Consider the following 19,541-nt stretch of genomic DNA (forward strand, 5'->3'; position numbering starts at 1 on the left):
CACTGGCTGACCCTGAGGGGCCTTCTACATTCATACCATATTCGATCAGTCGCAGGAGGTGGAATGTTCACTGCCAAGGTTCCTCTACATTCTTGTACTTCTACAGTTAGCAGTAGGGGTGTATTGGAGACTTCTTCAATCTTCTTTTTAATGAATTCTGTCTCTGTTGCTTTTTGGAAATACTTTGACTTGGTAATTTTATCAACAAACCTCATGATCTTGCTTGTTCGATGACCTCCAACATACCTTTAAATGAGAGAGACAGGCAAGTGTTAGTGTTGACTTTCTTCCTTCATAAACAGAAACTTGGCTCTCTGTTCACCTGATTTTAGACCAGAGTTTCTCAACAGCAGCACCACTGACACTGTGGACTGGGCAATTCTTTGCTGTGGACGCTCCTCCGTACGAAATGTTTAGCGGCATCCTTGACCTTGGCCGCCCTGATGTCAACAGCACATCATCTCCCAGCAGTTAAGACAATAAAGTGTCTCTGGACATTGATAAATGTCCCCTAGGGGGAACAAAATAACCCCTAGGTGAGAACTACTAGTTCAGATGAGGTGTAGACCTCAGATGGGGCCCAGTTTTGATGATGGAGAGTCAGGCCAAGTTCCCACAGTGCATGCAGGGAATGCATCTCACCTGCTCTCCTTAATAACCTTTAAATACTGAATACAAATCTCGTGCCCTCTTAGAAAAAAATCTCATTGTCTCTATATAGCAAATATGACATCAGGCTGCATTAAGAGGGCCACAGAAGACAGTAAAACATCTGCCTTTCAGATAGTGTCACACTAACTTTGAGCAGCAATTACTTGTTAAAGAGTTTTAGGAGCATCTAAAGAGAATAGCTACATCAAGGTGATGTGCCAGCAGGCCAGGAAAGTAAGCTTCTGTATCAGGCCACATCTATGACTGCCCTAAGAAGAGAGAATATTTGTTTCTTAAAATCCTCTGCAGATCTAGAGTTCAGGAATAGTATATGTATGTGTGTAGGAAAAAGCCATCACTCTAAAGGTCAGGTGGCGAGTTAAGTAGTGCACACAAACTCTACAGCCAACTCCTCAAACATCTAGATTCTTTTTATCTTCTGTAGGATTTCAAACAGAACAGGTTGATGTTTTCTTAAAAATGCTTCTGAATCACTTGGTTTCTTTATCATTTCAGTTTCTTTGCTCACTGTAAATAATTAAAAGATCCTTACAGAGAGGCAACCTAAGCACTTGGATCATTCCACAGTCCAAGTAACAGGCAAAAGGAACCCCCCAAATTAAGTTCATGATCCAAAAGGCCATCTAAGTGATCCACGTTTCCAAAATTTCCCAAAGAAATCATTAGAGTGTCTCAACTTTGTAGGAACTATTAACAGAAGATCACTGGAGGCACGTGACCCGTAAGAAGGGAAGTAATGCTCCCCACCGACACTAGGGGGAGGTGTTGCGCAATTTATGGTCCTCGTGTTAAACATCCCTTCCATTCTCGTATTCTTTACTCCAATGGCCTGAGAAAACCATTTTGGTCTGGACTCTTAATAAGGGGAAATTATTTGGGTGTTTTTGATTTGGGGTCTGGAATTTTAAGCCACTGGCTTTGAATTATTAATGCAAAAACCATTCACTCAAAGTGAAGGAGGAAGATCAAAGAGGGAAAAGGCGATGCAAAACTCACGCCCAACTTGCAGCCGTGACCCCCCGGGAGACCCCAGAAGCTGGATCCACTCACCCCTCAGCTCCTGGGAGGAGCGGTTTGTCTCCGGCGCTGGGCTCTGGTGCATCGTCTTCGTCGGAGGAGCCAGCACTGGAGGACTCCTCGTCGCTGTCGGCCAGACAGAAGGCCCTGGGCCTGCAACTGATCAGGGCAGAGTCACCAGGCTGCCCGCCCAGCGCAGGCTCTGCTTAGGAAGCGCACGCGCTCCACTGCCACCATGGCTATGGTGGTAGCACTCCCCGCCCCCCCCTCACCCAGACAGAAGAGGCCTAATCCCAGAATCCTCGGATGGGCCTGGTCCCCCGGGAGACCCTTCAGCGCCCAGTCCCGGGCAGAACGGCCGCGGACTTGCGCCAGGAGGGTTGGATTCTGCGCATGCGTCAGAAAGACAGGCGGTCAGAGTGTGATGCGGTCCACACAAAATGCAGTGATCTCATCCACACAAAATGCAGTGATCTCGTCAACAGTGCAGAGCAGCCAATGGGAGGTGAGTGGAAAGAATGAAGATTGCACGGGTGACGGACAGCTCATGTTAGTGACGTGACCAACTAATGGATGACGGGGTTGTTCAGGTAAGTCCTCTAACACTGGCTGAGTTCAAAAAAATTGTGCTTTCTGGCTTAGGCATCTCCAAGTTAGTTTTGGCTCCAGACTTCTTCCTTGTGAAATTACATACCCCCACTCCCGCCCCAGCTCCTGAAGGTCACAGAAAAAGCCAGCAACCAGGGGTACAAATCTCAAGGGATTCCAGGAGGCAACTGACATGGGAAGCCAGGAACCTTTCAGGAGAAGTACTAGTTTAAAACTTCTTTTTAAATGAATAAAAAGCTTCATCAGAGAGCAATGTTCCTCATGAATCTTTCCAGGGTAGGTTCTCAGTTTCCAGAGGCCTGGAGGGTCTGTATCACCAGCAGTGGCGAGTGATCAAGGCTCCCCACTGAGGGCACTGGAGGGCTCCCGGCTGAGCTCTGGCCCCACAAAAGGCAGCTTCCTCCCTGAAGGGAGGCTTTACTTCGGAGAGGCAGAGAGACAGAAGGCAGGGCCCATCTCAGGCTCAGAGACTTGATGGGGACAAAATGAACAAGGGACAGAACTATCTCTGAACATTGTTACGCCATCAACGGTCACTAAGCAGAGGGTCGGTCTTATGATTTTGAGAAGAACAAAATCACCAGGACAGGGGAAGGCATCCCAGCTTAGGTGCCGTCTCCTGCATTCGAAACCCTCTGGGGTTTTCTCAGATGCTGTCCTTGGCCACCAGAAGCCTGTACGGGTGCTCATCTTTCGGCCAGCAAGGGCCAAGGGCACCCAAGGGTACCTGCCAGTGTGGCCTTGAAGGCCCAGCTGAGGTCCCAGCACGGGGAGGAGGGCTCTGAAATCTTCGCCCTGAAACAGGAGCCCGGCTGTAAGAGGACCTACCTGGCAGGACACCCGGATCCTCCTCAACCCTGCTCTGAAACATTAGAGCCCACGCTCTAGCCAACGGGCTTGAGTGTGGTGTTGAGAAGAAACTCCCTCTGCAGACACAAAGGCCTCTTGTCCCTGGCCTCGGGGACAGCACCTGACTCTTCCTCCTTCCATCAGAGGCCTGGCCAGTCCAGGAAATGCTCAAGTGTCCCCACTGGTCACAAAACCATCTCAGCCCTTTCAAGGGTTGGGCGGCCCTCACAGAGCTCTTCTTTTATATAAAAGGCAAAACAGGATTCCTAAGAAAGCTTACACGGGGACTTGGGATGAAGAAAGTCAGGGAAGTAAATCCCCAAAGATCATGTGACCTTTCTCAGAAACCTAGCTTACTTCTTAGGAACATGACGGTGCCCTCTGGTTCAGACAGCATGCTGCCAGGTAAGGAATCTACACAGCACCAAAGGCTGCCTCGGTATCTTGGAACGCAGTGAAACCTGCAGAGCCACTGGCCCCTCCTGTCCCCACTGGTATTTGTCATCTGGCAGCCTCCTGACCTGAGGCAGAAGATGCCAAAGGCTGAGCACTGCAGTGAGCTCTCGGGTTCCTGAATTAACCCTCCGCAAGACAGAGAACAGGACAAATTTTGTGGCTTGAAGTTAATAATTTAGACAATGCCTTATCAGTTAAAATAGATCAGATGACATGAAATTCTGATTGTGGCTAAATGGTACCTCTCCTTTCTGCCCGGGGAGCTATATTATGCAGCACCAACAATAATTAAAAGTGGGGCTAAATGTCTGGCTGATTCAAGTTTATAACTGAATATGCATTTTGTGATCTCAGACTTATGATGAATTTCAGAGAAAGACACCCTGCACATTCTTATATATAAGGTGTGCTAGTACATGATAAGCCTATTTTTTAAAACACACCTTGGGATTCCAGATGAGAGTCATATCCCTTCTAAGAGTCACCTTAAAGGGCTGATTCCAGTTTCGCTGCCCCTGCTAAAAATCTTTTTGGAAATGTGCTTGGAGTTGGACACGTAGGGAAAGTGAATTATTTTATCACGGATACTCTGTCTTGAACCAAACATTTCTTAGCCTCACAATCACTGGCACCTCTGAGTGATGCCTGGCAATTACTCAAATATCTGATTCATCTAGAAAAAGTAGGATGATTTGCTGTCACTCAGAGTACCTAAAAGAAGGTCACAGACACTAGAGGCAGTTCTACAAAGGAGCTCCAAAGAATGCTTCAAGTGAAGGGTGCATAATTAAACAGCCCAGTGAGGCGACTGCTTGGCGGGAACCACACTCTTAAGAGTGTTCGTTTTAACAGAAATCAGGCCCATACGTCTGCTACAGATACACGTCCATGTACACCCCCAGTTAGACTGAGTCACAGCGTGGATGACAAGGACGGGGTTCCCAGGACATCAGGGCCTCGGGGCAGGGTAGAGGACTTGGGTACACTGAGCAGCCTAATATGGAGGTCGGGGAGCCCCGCTACGGGACTCGCACACCAGCCCAGGCTGCCGTGGTAGAGCACAGACAGGCCGTGTACCTCACAGCAAACGCCGGCCCCAACGTTCATTTAAAGAGCAGCCAACGTGCAGAACATTCCCCCTTCCTGACTCACTTAGGTCCCCTTCAGGCAATTCCTAAAGTTCCGACGCCCAGGTCACCACCTGAATTCCATTTTGAGCGTCTTAGGGCCCAAGGTTACCATAACTACCGTACACAACCAGAAGACTATTGGGGAAATGAAAAGACTAAAGGAAAAATGTCTGCAAGTACAAAGTGAACCCACATTTCAAAGGGACAGGCCTTCACTAGAGTGAAGAAACACAGACTTCTCACCACCAGCCTTGGGGGTGATGTGAGAACAGGAACAGACTTTCTACGGCAAGTAGGGCTTCCTGAGGGCTGAGCAGCATCTCCTCGGGGACTTCCCAGGGCACAGCCATTTGCATGCTTGAAGGGGGTCAGACAAAAGCAGTGAGACCAAGCAGAGGCCCTGCCAGAGCAGGACGATAGGGGACAAGCCCCCGGCCGGAAGTGAGCCTTGGACTGGCAGCCACGAGATAAAGGGAGGAAAGGGCTGCTGCTGGCCCACTCTTCACACTCGGGGTTCTAGGAGGGGCTTCCTGAAGGAAACCAAGGATCATGTACCAGCCACAGGTGCAGGGACTCCACCTCTCCTCTGGTACTCAGCCTTAGGGCGACTGCTCAGCTCGTGACTGAGAAGTGATGCGAGAATCACTTCTGGGATTAGGCTCTTAGGTACGGATGAGCTTTCCAGAGGCTCTCAGAGCTCCCAGATATTGTGAGCCAAGTGGTGTGTGTGTAGGCATCTTTCTGGGGCAAGGATCCAGAACTCTCAGATTCCCAACTGGGTCCTTTTTGCAAAAAAAAAAAAAGGGGGTTAAGGGTTCATTTTTCCAGGCCTTTTTCTCCCAAGGTCAAGTGCTTTGGAATTATATTTGTCTTTGCTTTTAAAATTAAATGACAGCCAATTACACATCAACATAAAAGTTAACACCCTCACAGGAAGGCAAAACATACCAGACTCTACTGGGAAAAAATGGTACTTTAGATATATATTAAACATTAAATATAATACATTATATTCTTAAAGCAGAGGATATTTTTCATGCAGTCTAGAGAAGCACTGCTTGCTCAGAAACATGTCCATCCTCTGATCAGCCGAGTTTTATGAACTTGAAATTGCTCCAGGAGAGCCGCATGAACAACAGTGGACGTGGGAGGCCTCAGCGGCAAGGATCTCAGGGACCCGGCCATGATGGGGCCCCACCTGCCCACAAGACCCCCTTCTTTCTAGTGGAGCCCCAGCAGCTTTGGGCAGCTCGGGGCTGCTTCCAGAAAGGGCTCCCTGCACGAATGCTTCTGATTTAAGTCTTCTCTGTCTCGCTCCTGGTTAGTTAGAGCTCATTTTCAAGACCGCTTCTGCCTGTGGTGCTTGGTTTTACTGGCAGCTGTCTTTGCAGTTCTGCTGTCCTGGGGCTGGCCTGATGGTGCTCAGTGGGGCATGGCACTGGGGAGGGGTAGCTGGGGACAGAAGCTGGGTTTGACTCGAGGCCTGGATCAGAACCCCCGCGATCCCAATCAAGGAAAGCCTCTTAAGCGCTCCTGATCTCAATCCTCTCAGGTCTACAAACGGGGCCTTTATGTCAGGGGATGTGATGAAAGGACAAGCTTCCTTGTGGTGTCACATGGGTCCACACGAGGCTCAGCACTGATGGGGGGATGAAATGCTACACGGAGGGCCGATCAATAGCACTCACCGGAAAACACAATCCACAGATTGCCGAATCCAAACACATTTTAACAAACAGTAGAAAGGTGAAAGGAAAACAGCACAGATACAGGTTAGATTGCATACAGCAGGTGAGATTCTCCAGTAATTAAAATATAAACATTTTCATTAAATCTCCTGGACACATCAGATCATCTCAGTCGAAGAATGTTCTGGAATGTATGACCCAACTCCCCCCATCTATTGTGTGTCTACCACAAGTGTGAATTACAAGCATCAGGGCAGCAGCATAACAAAGCAAACACCTAAGAAGAGCCTGTGTCTTATGTCTGTATTCAGATGCTGGGAGGATGGCTCCATCATTTTACTACTCATTCCATGCAAACAGGTTAAAGATGTGAGATGCAGACTCTAATCAGCATTTTTCAGTCTGATAACAATAATATAATTTAAATTTGTCATCTGAAGCAGTCATGTTTAAGGTGTGTGGGAATGTAAAAGGTCCCAGCTTATTCAGTCTAGGCATCTAAGGGGAAAAAAATCAACTTCATCAATCGGCTCAAAAATTGGGAATATTTACAAAGTCAGACAACTCCGCAGCAGATGCAGTATCTTCTACTAAGAAAGGCATTTACTAAGAAAATCAATGGTGTATTATTTAGGGAAAATACATTTCAAAACACTTTAGAAGCACCCTCTTGGCTGCAAAGTCAATCATCTAATTATAAATAATTCTGACACTGTGATTAAAGCAGATAGACCCCTGAAGGACCTCAGCCTGACCCACATATTGCTATTTGTGGCTGTAAGTTGGAGAAGGATCTTTCTGGATGGTGATTCTTTTCACAGAGCATTTTACTGTGCAGCCTGCCCTGCTGATCTGAATCAGGGATGCTTCCTGGGTAATCAGTACTGTGCAGTCCCGAGGCTGGTGGCCGACAGCACTGAGCAGAGGTGGGGATTCATGGTCTGTCTGCAGGGGATGAAACCAGGAAACATTCCCTGAAATCCTCTGTGGCCAGGAAATGCTTCCATGGAAGCTCACTCAACCTTGGGTCTGCTGCTAAGTCACTTCAGTCGTGTCCGACTCTGTGCGACCCCATAGACGGCAGCCCACCAGGCTCCCCCGTCCCTGGGATTCTCCAGGCAAGAACACTGGAGTGGGTTGCCATTTCCTTCTCCAATGCATGAAAGGGAAACGTGAAAGTGAAGTCGCTCAGTCGTGTCCGACTCTGTGCGACCCCATGGACTTCAGCCCACCAGGCTCCTCTGTCCATGGGATTCTCCAGGCAAGAGTACTGGAGTGGGTGGCCATTGCCTTCTCCAACCTTGGGTCTACTACACAACAAAGCTGCTTCTCAAGGGCTGGAGGGAGAAGGAGGTTCCCCGGGGTTGGGTTAGTAAATTCATATAGCCCCTTACCCTTCTTTGCCAATTTCTCCAACCTTCAGGGCTTCAACAAGAGGCTCTTTACCTAGTTTGGTCAAATTCATTTTGGTCTCGAGAGTCATCAGAAAGGACCCGTTGTAGGACATTTCCAAATCGATCCAGAGTCCTGGAACAAGGGTTAGAAAAAAAGGTTTCTTTCCCCCAGAAAAACATGACTATGAATAACAGTATCAAAAGTTATATTTTAAAGTATCTAAGTAGGTATCACATTGCAAGTCTATATATACTGCCTGTACTACCAAGGCATGTGAGAGGAGACTGTGAAACAAGAAGTTTCTAGAAATAGTTCAAGCATCTGGAAAATTGCCAGCATTTCAACACCCATTACAATGATCAGAGTGACCTCAGCACCCGTTGTTAGAGATGGAAGAGTCTGGCCCTCTGGGTTCTTCTTACACTTAGTAAGAAACACAACCCCCAGGAGGAGACGGCTTGTCTCAGGACAAAGGCGGGACGACGTCTGCTGATTCTCAGTGGGTTAGAGGCAGAGGAGAGGTGCAGAGACTTCACAGCAGGTTGGGCTCTTTAAAGACACAAGTGAGAACCACTGTCTGTCTTGAAATTCTCCCTTGTTAGGGTGGGGGTGGGGAGGGGCACAGAAAATGGTTCAGGTTTAGCTTGGTATGATAAGGATGGTGACAAGACCTTTTACAACCCTTTTCTTTCTGGAAACTGTGTAGTAATGGCAGCAAAAGTATTTATGTTCCAGCCCCAGGATTAACCAGATAAAGCTGGGTAACCACTTTGTACACCTTTGCTTTAAAACTGGTCATGTTGATGACAACATATCTTAGAGGCTTTTGGCTTTGTGGAATTTCACTGGGAAGGCCCATCAGAAGTGGCCATTGACCAGATGTCTAAAATGCAAACAGAGGTCATCTCATGACCTTCTACCCAGGGTCCTAGAATTCAGCAGGCAGGACAGACCACACTGTGATTTTGACACTCCAAGCGCCACAGCACCTCATGGACTTCCCGTCAAAATGTGGTCCTTCAAGTGGGTGTTTAGATGTTAATAAACTTATAAGATAAATATCTGAAAGGAAGCAGGAAATTAATTGAAAATCATGTTCACACACAGCCGCATTTTCAAGTAATTACAGTAAATAACCTATTCCCTGTTTGGCCACCAAGCATTAACGGTACAACTCCTCACTAAAGGCAGAATAATTTCCATTTTGCTTTCACCAAACTCCTTTTTATTATAATTGAAGGTAATTATTTTCCATGAATGACCTGGTCTAATTGATATGCAGATCAGCTGTGAATGTCTTTGCAGCAACTCACAAAACTGCTCTATTTCTTGCTTATGTTAAACACTTAAAAATCATTAATTAGCTTTGCTTTCCAAAGGCACTGTTACTGAAAATAAGGGCACACCTGCTCTAATAAAGATATTTAGTCATTCATCACTTCCAAAAGAAAGGGGATTAGGGTAAAAGGCTTGATATTAATAGATTTTTAAGCTCAATATAAAGAGAACATCAATAAAGAAGATTTATCTTTAAAAAAAAAGAAGTTATTTGTTTTTGTGTATCTCCAGCTTTATTTAACTTGAGAATCAATAGACTCAAACTACCTGTGTGCTGTCTGTATTCATACATGATCATTTCCTTTGAAAACCCTACTCGTAGGTTTCCAATAAATATTACTAGTTCGGATTCCTTTTGAAGGCGGTCATATTTATATACATATATATACACACACACACTTTTTTTTAGTGCTAACAAGTTTTAAAATTCCAGAGTCATATATAACTTTCCATTTGTACTTATCCTTAGCTTCCCTCTTTATTTTTTAAAATTAATTTATTTAATTAGAATACAATTGCTTAACAATGGTGTGTTAGTTTCTGCTGTACAACAACATGAGTCAGCTAAGGCTATCATATTAAAAGAACCAGAATTTACTTGTTATAAAGTGGAAGCGTTCGCCTGTTTTTTAAATAAGGGGATATGGATAAAGGTTTGGTAAACAGCTGCGCACACCCTGCTCATCGGGACACTCCACCCAGTCACTGTGGTCAGGCCCCTCTGAGCTGAGGCTGGAAAGAGGGGAGAAGAGTACGTGGAGCCCAGTCACATGGACCAGGGCTTGGGCTCCCCTGAAAATTTCTTGACCTCTGGGCACCAGCCTCCTCTTCTGTACCAGGGAGATGACGCTGCTTACACAGCCAGTGCCTGGTGCATCCTGGCAGGGCTCTTCCCTTTCTGTGCCATCGCCAGCCCACTTCCTTCCACGACTCTGGGCTGCAGCCTAGCTTGCTATTGTTGCTGTGGCTCTTGGGAACCAGACCAGAGGAGGCCAAGGGGCCAGAGGGAAGAGGCTGCACCAGGCAGCCAGACAGCCCTGTCTGGCTGGGAAGTGGAGGGTGGTACATGGACATCTGACCAAGCTTCTGCATAGGGGATGGAGCCTGTTTTTGTATCACTATATATGTCCCATGATGGTTGGATGGCATCACCAATTCAATAATGGACACGAACTTGGGCAAACTCCGGGAAACAGTGAGGGATAGGGAAGCCTGGTGTGCAGTAGTCCAGGGGCTCAAAAGAGTTGGACACGACTGAGCGACTGAACAAAGTATGTCCCGTGAGACCCACCCATGGGGCCCTGCTTAGTCCTCGTTCTCAGTGAAGATGCAGAGTCAAGAATGGTTTGAGAATCTTTAAATACAGATATAAAGTACAAACACTCAAATTATCCTAATATGGCATGCTTGCATTCAGATGAGGATGAGATGACTATCTGAACATTAGATGTAAAGAAAAAATATGTTTTTGTGACAATGATTCAGCAGCAAAAATCGCCCTGAAAAGCTTGGAGCACATACACCTGGAGCCAAGAGCACCTGGTTACATAAAGAGTGAGTCAGGAGTTCCCACCTTGCAGAGCTGAAGGATGAAATCAACAGTTACCAGAAAGGGACAAATGTAGCAACACTGAAGTGGGGACACACGCTGTGTCCTGAGTGGCACCCTGACCCTAACGGGCTGCACACTCCTCACCTGGGTGAGCGCAGGAACAGTTTCTTCTGGGCTCTTGACAAAGATTAAGACTTCCTTGTGAGGCATTTCATTTAAAATGCGGCTTCCAGACTCCCTTGGTGGTACTGTGGATAAGAATCCCCCTGCCAGTGCAGGGGACACAGGTTTGATCCCTGTACCATATGCCACAGAGCAATCAGCCGGTGCCTTAGAGCCGGGGTACCGCAAGTACTGAGCCCACACTCCCCAGAACCTGTGCCCCCCAACAAGAGAAGCCTGTGCACCGAGACTCGAGTAGCCCCCGCTTGCCGCAACTAGAGAGAAAACCCATTTGCAGCAATGAAGACCCAGCACAGCCAAAAAAAGTAAATAATAACAATAAATAAATAATTTTAAAAATTCTGCTTAGTATAACCACCTGGTCTTGGTAGCTCTCAAGGACAAAAACCAGAAGTTAAGGAGCAGGACAATTTTTTAAGTCTTTTAAACAGGAGTAAGGTGGGCTTCCCCTTGGCTCAGTAGTAAAGAATCCAGCTGCAGTGCAGGAGACACAGGAGCAGTGGGTTCGATCCCTGGGTGGGGAAGATCCCCTGGAGGAGGGGCATGGCAACCCACTCCAGTATTTTTGCCTGGAGAATCCCATGGTCAGAGGAGCCTGGCGGGCTACAGTCTGTGAGGTTGCACAGGGTCAGACACGACTGAGCACAGCACAGGGCAGTCATCCTGAAAGGCTCTCCGGAAAGGGTGTGAACGCAAAGGGTCTTGTCTTAGTCTCTCAGGCTGTGGAACAAAATACCGCAAACTGCGTGGCTGAAAAAACAGATACTTATTTGGCACGGCTTTGGAGGCTGGAAGCCCAAGATCAAGGTGCCAGCCGATCCAGTCCTCGTGAGGGCTCTCTTCCTGGTTTGCAGACAGCCACCTTCACCTGTGTCCTCCTGCGGCCAACAGCGAGTTAGCTCTCTGGTCTCTTCTCCGGGGGCACTAATCCCATCGTGACGTCATCTAAACCCAATCACCCCAAAGGCCCTGTCTCTACCATCTCATTGCAGGTAGGGCCTCAACAGATGGATCTGGGAGGGACCCAAACATTCAGTCCATGAGGTCTCTACCACATGAGGGGTCTTCATGTTGCGAGGCCGTCCAGTGGTGACGGGTGGCACCTGATTACCAGCAAGTCCCCGTCCGCCTTTCACTGGCGACAGGGGAAGCACAACTGACACTGAACGTGACAAACTTCAGTCGGGCTTCACACAAGGGCCTGAAGAGCGCAGAAGGCTCTTTTTTGTTTCTCTTCAACTGCGTAAGGGAAGGATCACCTTCCACCACCACTGTTATCCAGAGGGAGACTGCAGCAAAAGTCACTACTCACTTTTATGCGGCAAAAGTGAGTAGTAGTGTAACTCCACCCCAAAGTGTTTATTGAGTTCTTTTTTTCTCTTTTAACATAGCTGCTGTCTTTTTTTTCCCTCCTGGCCGCATTGGGTCTTAGCCGCGCGCGGCACTTGGGATCTTTGCCACGTCATGCGGGATCTTTCTTGTTGCAGTTCACGGGCTCTCTAGTTGTGACACTGTTGCTCAGTAGTTGCAGGGCACAGGCTTAGCTGTTCCACGGCATGTAGGATCTTAGTTCCCCAATCAGGGATCAAACCCACGTCCCCTGCATTGCAAGGTGGATTCTTAATCACTGGACCACCAGGAAAGTCCTGTTTATTGAGTTCTTGACACAAGCCATCAGACCTCAAGACTTTGAGCTAAACCCCTATCCTCAGGAAGTTGATGCCTGAAGAATAACAACAGCCTGGGCCGTGGGGAGCAGAGCAGACTGAGATGCCACCACAGGTAGAACACGTACCCTGGTGCCTGTCACCCGAGACAAGCAGAACAGAGCTTCTTCCGCCTTCTCCCTGGTGGTTCATTTAATAGATTCTACTAGGGCTTCCCTGGTGGCTCAGTGGTAAAGAATCTGTCTGTTAGGCAGGAGATGGGCTCAATCCCTGGGTCGGAAGATCCCCTGGAGAAGCGCGTGACAACCCACTGCAATATTCTTGCCTGGAGAATCCCATGGACAGAGGAACCTGGCGGGCTACAGTCCATGGAGTTGCAAAGAGTCGGACACACTAAGGTGACTGAGCAGAAAGGCATTAGGACTAAGAAGCAGTCTTACCATGCTGGCAAAAATCCAGTACTTTCACTCAGCAATTCACTGCTGTGTTTACTATTAAAATAACCAAGGGGCCTCAGTCTCACTGGAGCAGGTTTAAGGGGCAGGGGCAGCTCAGGAGGCAAGACGCTCTGCAAGCCTTGCTCACTGAGCCTAGCTCATGTTACCTGCTCCTCCACTTCCCTCTACCTGTAACCATGGCTGATTTGCTCTCTGAAAGCCAACGTCTGGCATCCAAAGAACAAAAGCTCTCAGAATGGAAGATGTAGTCACATGTTATCAAGAACGGATGTTTGAGTTATTCAGCTCTTACAAGCACATCGGTGACTGTTCTGTTCCTGGCAAACAGACCGGTGCCATGTTGCTCCCTCAGATACCGCAGGAAACTAGTATTGTTCCTCGTACTTGGGTGTGTCCTTTAGGACAGATGTCATCTTTGGTTCTTTTGACCTGTAACTGTTCTTGGAATGGCTCCGCCTTTCAATGTCGACACAGTCCCAAATCAGAGTCTCTCCTCCCCACCTCACCCAAGACCTGCAAATGGGTACATTTTTCTCCTTTCTGCAGAAAATATATTTTTTCTTTCTGCAACACCATCTGGCCAGACAGTGTACGTGCCATTCTTGTGCTGAGCCCACAGTCTGGCCTTGTCACTGTGGTTAGCCCTGGGCAGCTGCTCTCTTGATGAGGGTGTAGCCGACGGAACGGGAAGCTCACAGACTGACTCTGGTTGCACTCAGCTCACAGCACTAATAAAGGCACCAGGCACCATAAACCAAGGTCCAGAAGACAGTGTAGATGGTGGACCTGCCAGTCACGACTATGGGCATTTTTGGAGACAGACCAGCCTCCATTCCTGTGGGACACGGTCATCTTTCCAGAGAATCCGAGCTCTTTAGTGGAAACCTGGGTTGCTGGTTGGGTATCTTGAAACAGGGAAAACCAGTATCACATGGCACTCTTTCCATCCACTCAGTGACCATCTGCAGACTTAACTCCACGTCGCAAACATCCTGAAGACTAAATGAATTAATCTGAACCTGAGGGGGTCATAGTCCATGTCCCTGGTTCATCCTGACACTGCTGATGCCCCCGCAGGCACTGCTCTAAGACCTCTGGTTCCAGGTGTGGAAGATAAAAGCCTGGCCGACAGCCGAGGGTCCCCACTGCACCCCTTTGGGAAGATTTTACTGATCAGGCTTTGCAGCAGCGAACACCAGCAGCTTCCTGTGCGTCACCTGTGCTGAGGGTAATGCAAAGCGTTTCATCCCCACCATGACCAACAAAGGAGACGCTCCTGCCCTCAGCACTCTGTGGGTGAGGAAACCGAGGTGCTGGGTGCTCAGTAACCTCCTGAGGCCTCGCTGTGGGATCACAAAGGAGCAGGGCCCGAAGGCAGGTGGCCTGGCCCAGAGCCGGCGCGCACGCGAACCTCTGGCCTGGAAGCTGTGGAGCAGGATGAAGGCGAGGCTGCTGAGTGGCCTCTGCACGTCACCCCTTCTCTGAGCTTTGGCATCTAAACAGTGCGGGGTCCTGCTAGGGAACCTCCAATTGCCTCTCAAGTCTAAACAGTCGATCTAACCAATTCTTTAAGGGTTGGAAAAAGAAGCTACACATTTTCAATGAATTTTTTTAGTTTAAACTTTTTACTTTCTTCTGGGGTACAGCCAATTAACAATGCTGTGATAGCTTCAGGTGAACAGCTGCGAAGGGACCCAGTCATACATAAACAGGTATCCATTCTGCTCCAAACACCCCTCCCAACCAGGCTGCCACATAACATCGAGCAGAGTTCCCTGTGCTATACAGTAGGTCCTTGTTGGTTATCCATCATTTTAAATTAATTTTTATCCATAAAAAAAAAAGCTCAGGAGAGAATGGATCGAGAATGTACCAAATGTAGCAGAAACAGTCACCCAGTTATCTCTGAGTGGTGGGATGAAGGGTTATGTTTTCCTTTTTCCTTTTCTAAATATTCTAGCTTTTCCCACTTTGGGTATTCGTTGGATGAATGAAGGTATAAACATTACCCTAACAGAGTTAATAAAACAACCAGAAAGAGCCTGGCCTGGTGGCCCTCCAAGGTCAGGCCCTGGGGAGAGCAGCCGGTAGGGACGAGGGGTGGGAGGGGGAGGCTGTGTGGCCTGCGGGAAGGAAGGAGACCAGTCCCTGCCCCATGCAAGGTGTGTGGGGGGCGGGCAGGGATCAGAGAAATGAGGTGCACAGCCAATTTCTAAGGGACGGCCTTTCTCCACCTCCTGGCGGGAAGTGAAGGTGCCCCAGGAAGTAAGGGTCCTTTTCCCTTATTTGCTGTACGAGAACCTGGCTGTGTGTCCTGGAGCCAGGATAGGTCAGTGGTGGCAGATGACCCTAGGGAAGTCCCTAGAGTCAGTTTTAACAAGTCACTCCTGATTTTAATTTCCCCCAAAGCAAAGATTTCTCTTTGAGCAATGGAACCCAAGCCACACCGTCCCTTCACAGTCATTTCTGTTTTACCACCACATGCATCCTTTGCATAATTGGAAAAACCTAATTTGATCAAACTTTTAAAACCCACAGGCTTTATGTCTTTATCATTCCTTTCTTTAGTAACATTTCCTCCCTTGTTACATAACCAGGCAGATCTCTACAATTTGCCCCAAAAGGAGTTAAGTAAGCCTCAGATGGATTAACAACTGGCAAAGCTTTGATCTGTATAATAAAATGTCTGGCTGCAGCTCTGGCTCCAGAGGAACAGGAAAGAGACTTGAGACTGAGGCATTTAGTGTATTTCACTCAAAGCCTTACAAAGCTGCCCTGAGAGGCTGCAGAGTTCACAGCCACCAGGACGCTTCTTAAATGCTTCAAAGCCTAGCTCTGGCCCTTCCCCCCTCTCTGGAAATTTCTACTAATTCAACAAAGGACAGTCCTGAGATAAGAGACTGCAAATGCATTAGAAAACAGAGCATGCACACGTATTATTATATTTACTTTCTTTAAGCCCAACTCTCAGGAGGTTTATGTTAGCTGATCATTTACCAGCTTGTTACCAGCCAATTCCTAACGAGGCAAAGGGCAACCCAGAGCCTGCTAGAGCCAGAGGAAGGCAGGCCGCCCTGGAATGCCAATGGGGCCGAGATCCGGGCTCCGCACCTGACATGTAGATAATGCAGCTTTTAAAATTTCACTTGCGGTTGACAGAACTCTAGTAAGGCCATTTGTAAAGAAACAATCCTTTCCAGCTTTACTCTTGGTGAACCAGAAATTAACGAAACCTAGGAACACTCAGTTTCATCAAAGTGTAGACACAATTAAATGGTCACAGGTGATCTCAACATGCTATTAGATGGACCTCTGGATTTGCAAATATTTCTCTGCTCTTTCTCTGAAATCGATGAGATGCTAAGAACTAGGAAATATGAGCTTCACTGTCAGATGAAATACTTGTTAGAGCTGCTAACTGTAGAGCTGGGAAAAAAAAAAACAAAAAACCTCTTTGTATTTACATCAAATGTATACAACACAGAACTTGATTTCACTATGTTCAGGAGCCATCTGATGGAGCCTTACAGAGATAAAAGTAGATGCTAGAGTTTATAAATTTTACAAAACATTTACTTCAAAACAAACATCACTCTCTTGAGAAGTTGTAATTATTTTCTCTTTTACTTTGTTCCTGAGCTTTTTGAGGAATAGTGTAAATCTAGTTTAAGTGGAAAGAGGCTCTGGGCTTCCCTGGTGGTCTAGTGGTTAAGGATCCACCTGCCAATGCAGGGGACACAGGTTCCGTCCCTGGTCCAGGAAGATCCCACGTGCCTCGGGGCAACTCAGCTGGTGCGCCACAACTGCCAAGCCCGCGCACTGCAGTCACTGAAGCCTGCGTGCCTTAGAGCCCGCGCTCCGCAGTGAGACAAGCCACGGCAGTGTGGGAGGTGAGCGGGCCCGAAGCACAGCCAGCGCCTCTCACCCTGGCAAGGGCAATGGCCGTGCAGAGCCTGGTCACACGAAAGCTCAGGTCCCGGCCACGGGCATGCGGGCATCTCTGGGCTGGAGGAGGATCTTTAAGGATCCAGAAGACTAGAAGGAGGACTAGGAGGGGAAGTCCAGATATACTCCCCCTCATTTTAAGGTTGTGACCATTAAGAGCAGAAGACACACAGCATGAAATACGGTTAAAAACGCCTCCCCTAAAGTGAAAGTTGCTCAGTTGTGTCTGACTCTTTGAGACCCCATGGACTATACCCGCCAGGTTCCTCTGTCCGTGGAACTCTCCAGGCAAGAATACTGGAGTTGGCTGCCATTTCCTTCTTCAGGGGATCCTCTTGACCCAGAGATCAAACCCACTGCAGGCAGATTCTGCACCAGGGAAGCCTCCAAACACAAAGCCTTGGTTTTCAATCTGCAGTGCTGGCGACATTTTAACATTCATATAATTGCTCAGTTCCTCTCTAGACCCAGTTAAGAGTTACCTTGGTGGTCAACGTAAGGCTTGAAGGCCTGAAGGATTTTTGGCACAGCTACCCCCATGTCAAGTTCCGTCAGAGTTAGCTCATTCATGAAATACGGGAGCTGGAGGAGAGAAGGGAAAACGAAGGAGACACATCAGCAGCCTGGTTAACGTTAGAAGTCAATGGTCTCTCAGAGGGAACGATGGGGTGGGGGGAACACATTTATTTAGCCAAAATTTATTAAGCACACACCACATACGAGGCATCCTGTTACAGACAGAGCCGTGGACGAGTCAGGCAAGGCCCTTGCTCTTATGGGGTTTAGGTTGAAGGGGCAGAGACAGAAAAGTAGACAGCCTAACTTCAGAGACTGATTGGGCTACAGAGAAAGCAAGGTGGGTGATGGGGAGGAGGGAGGCTGGGGAGTTTTAGATAAGACCAGCGAAGACTTCTCTGAGGGTGCTGAGTTGCCAGAGGCCACACTGTGGAGAAGCAATCAGTCATGCTGGTCAGGTTATTAATGCCCAGGGTTGACTCAAGTCTGGGAAAATGGACCTCTGAAAGGACTAGTGGGGAAGACAGGAAGTCACTAGAACATTTCCTGTAGGCCAACTCACAACATATATTAAAATTCTTCAAAAAAAAAAAAAAAATTACGTCCTTTGACCCCTGTGCTAGACTTTTTCCCTTTGCCCCCATGGATTTGAGTTCCTCTCTACAGCCCGGGAGGCCGGTCTGTGGGAACCACACAGGTGACCTCTCTTGCCCTCTGACTTCTGGCTGAGCTTGGCCAGTGGGACAGAGTGGGCAGGGGGCTCGGCGGCACCGGGAGAGAAGTACTGTCGGCACTGTCCCCTCCCTTTGCTCGAGGCCACAGCTCCTGCCAGACAGGCAGCACCTTCGCACAGCCACCCTGCCTGAGTTTGGGTAACCGCTCCCTGCCAGCCCTGGGGTACTGCACCAGGACTTTTGGTTTCTCTGCATCAGTCCACACCTTCCTAAATCCTCCCTTTATTAAACTCTCCCCCGCGGCTTGTTCCATCTGAATGTGTCATGTGTTTCCCACTGGGACCCTGACGAACACAGCTGTCAGTAAGAATGTGCTCTACATGAACCAACATTAAGAGTGCTGGTATCATGCTTAGAAATTCCTACTTCACCTCAGGAGCACAAAAATTGATTCTATGCTTCCTCCACCTGGATTTATACATGTGTATGTATATTTTAAACAATACCGTTTAGGCAGTCCATTCCTAATTTTAGTGTAAGACACAAATTAGGAATCTACCTTAATTTTGTCCCCAATGACTACTCAGACGTCTTAACCTGTTTCTAAACCTTTCCCTACTGACCTGCAAAGCCACCTTTCAATGTGAGATTCCCACCTCACTGGAGTCTGTATTGAGCACTGTTTCCTACCAGTATCAAAGTGCTTTTATCACTGTAGCTTTAAAATACACATTTAAATTTGGCAAGTCCCTCTCTTTTCTTTTCCCCAGAATGTTCTTAGTCTTATAAGTACTGCTCCAGTTAAACATTAGAATAATTTTGTAAAATTTAGAATATAATTAAGAGTTAAAAAAAAAATTGAACATATGCTGAACATTTCCCATAAAATGAGAAGCATTGAGCCAAGCATGAATTTCATGCCTATTTGGGCTGGACCTCTTTAGCTGTCTCTCTGCAGAGAAACTCAAGACGTTTTCAGGATTCGCCAGTCACAGAATGTCATCTCTGATTTTTTGTGGGGATGGAGGGGTTAAATAGGTGTTATGATGTCTGAGATGGACAAAACGTGACTAGAGACAGTATTCAAATGTGTGTTCTGAATTGGTGGTTGCTTTATTTGGAAAACCGTTTTTCCAAAGCATCAATGTTACATGGTTCTTGGCCTCCCAATCAGCCTACAGAAATGCTACTTAGCCAAGAATGTAGCCAAAATCTGGCACCGCTGCCCCAGTCCTTTGTGTCTATTATTGTCACCCTAACACCCAGTGTTTCTGGAGCAGGTCAGGTTTCTATGGGAACAGGAGTCGACACTGAGACAGGGAGTGAATTGCAGACAGAGAACACAGTGTCCCTCCCTGTGCCCCGTCCAGACTCCCATCCACCTCCATCCTG

At 47.6% G+C, this 19,541-nt stretch overlaps 1 protein-coding gene across 2 annotated transcripts in view; it reads right to left on the minus strand.

Annotated features, from left to right (window-relative positions):
- The window catches only part of TEX2 (testis expressed 2), a 114,352-nt gene that overhangs the window by 7,148 nt on the left and 87,663 nt on the right, over positions 1 to 19,541 (minus strand). Inside the window, exons 7-10 of one of the 2 annotated variants that reach the window (XM_027517676.1) lie at positions 17,442 to 17,541; positions 7,816 to 7,948; positions 1,723 to 1,842; positions 37 to 246 (exon numbers count right to left, since the gene is read on the minus strand). In XM_027517676.1, coding sequence (XP_027373477.1) covers positions 37 to 246; positions 1,723 to 1,842; positions 7,816 to 7,948; positions 17,442 to 17,541 — 563 coding nt within the window. Of the gene's footprint in view, positions 1 to 36; positions 247 to 1,722; positions 1,849 to 7,815; positions 7,949 to 17,441; positions 17,542 to 19,541 lie in introns of both variants that reach the window. The other variant, XM_027517675.1, reaches the window with a different exon arrangement.

This window comes from Bos indicus x Bos taurus, chromosome 19 (assembly GCF_003369695.1).
Source record: "Bos indicus x Bos taurus breed Angus x Brahman F1 hybrid chromosome 19, Bos_hybrid_MaternalHap_v2.0, whole genome shotgun sequence".
In the NCBI taxonomy this organism is placed as follows: Eukaryota; Metazoa; Chordata; class Mammalia; order Artiodactyla; family Bovidae; genus Bos; species Bos indicus x Bos taurus.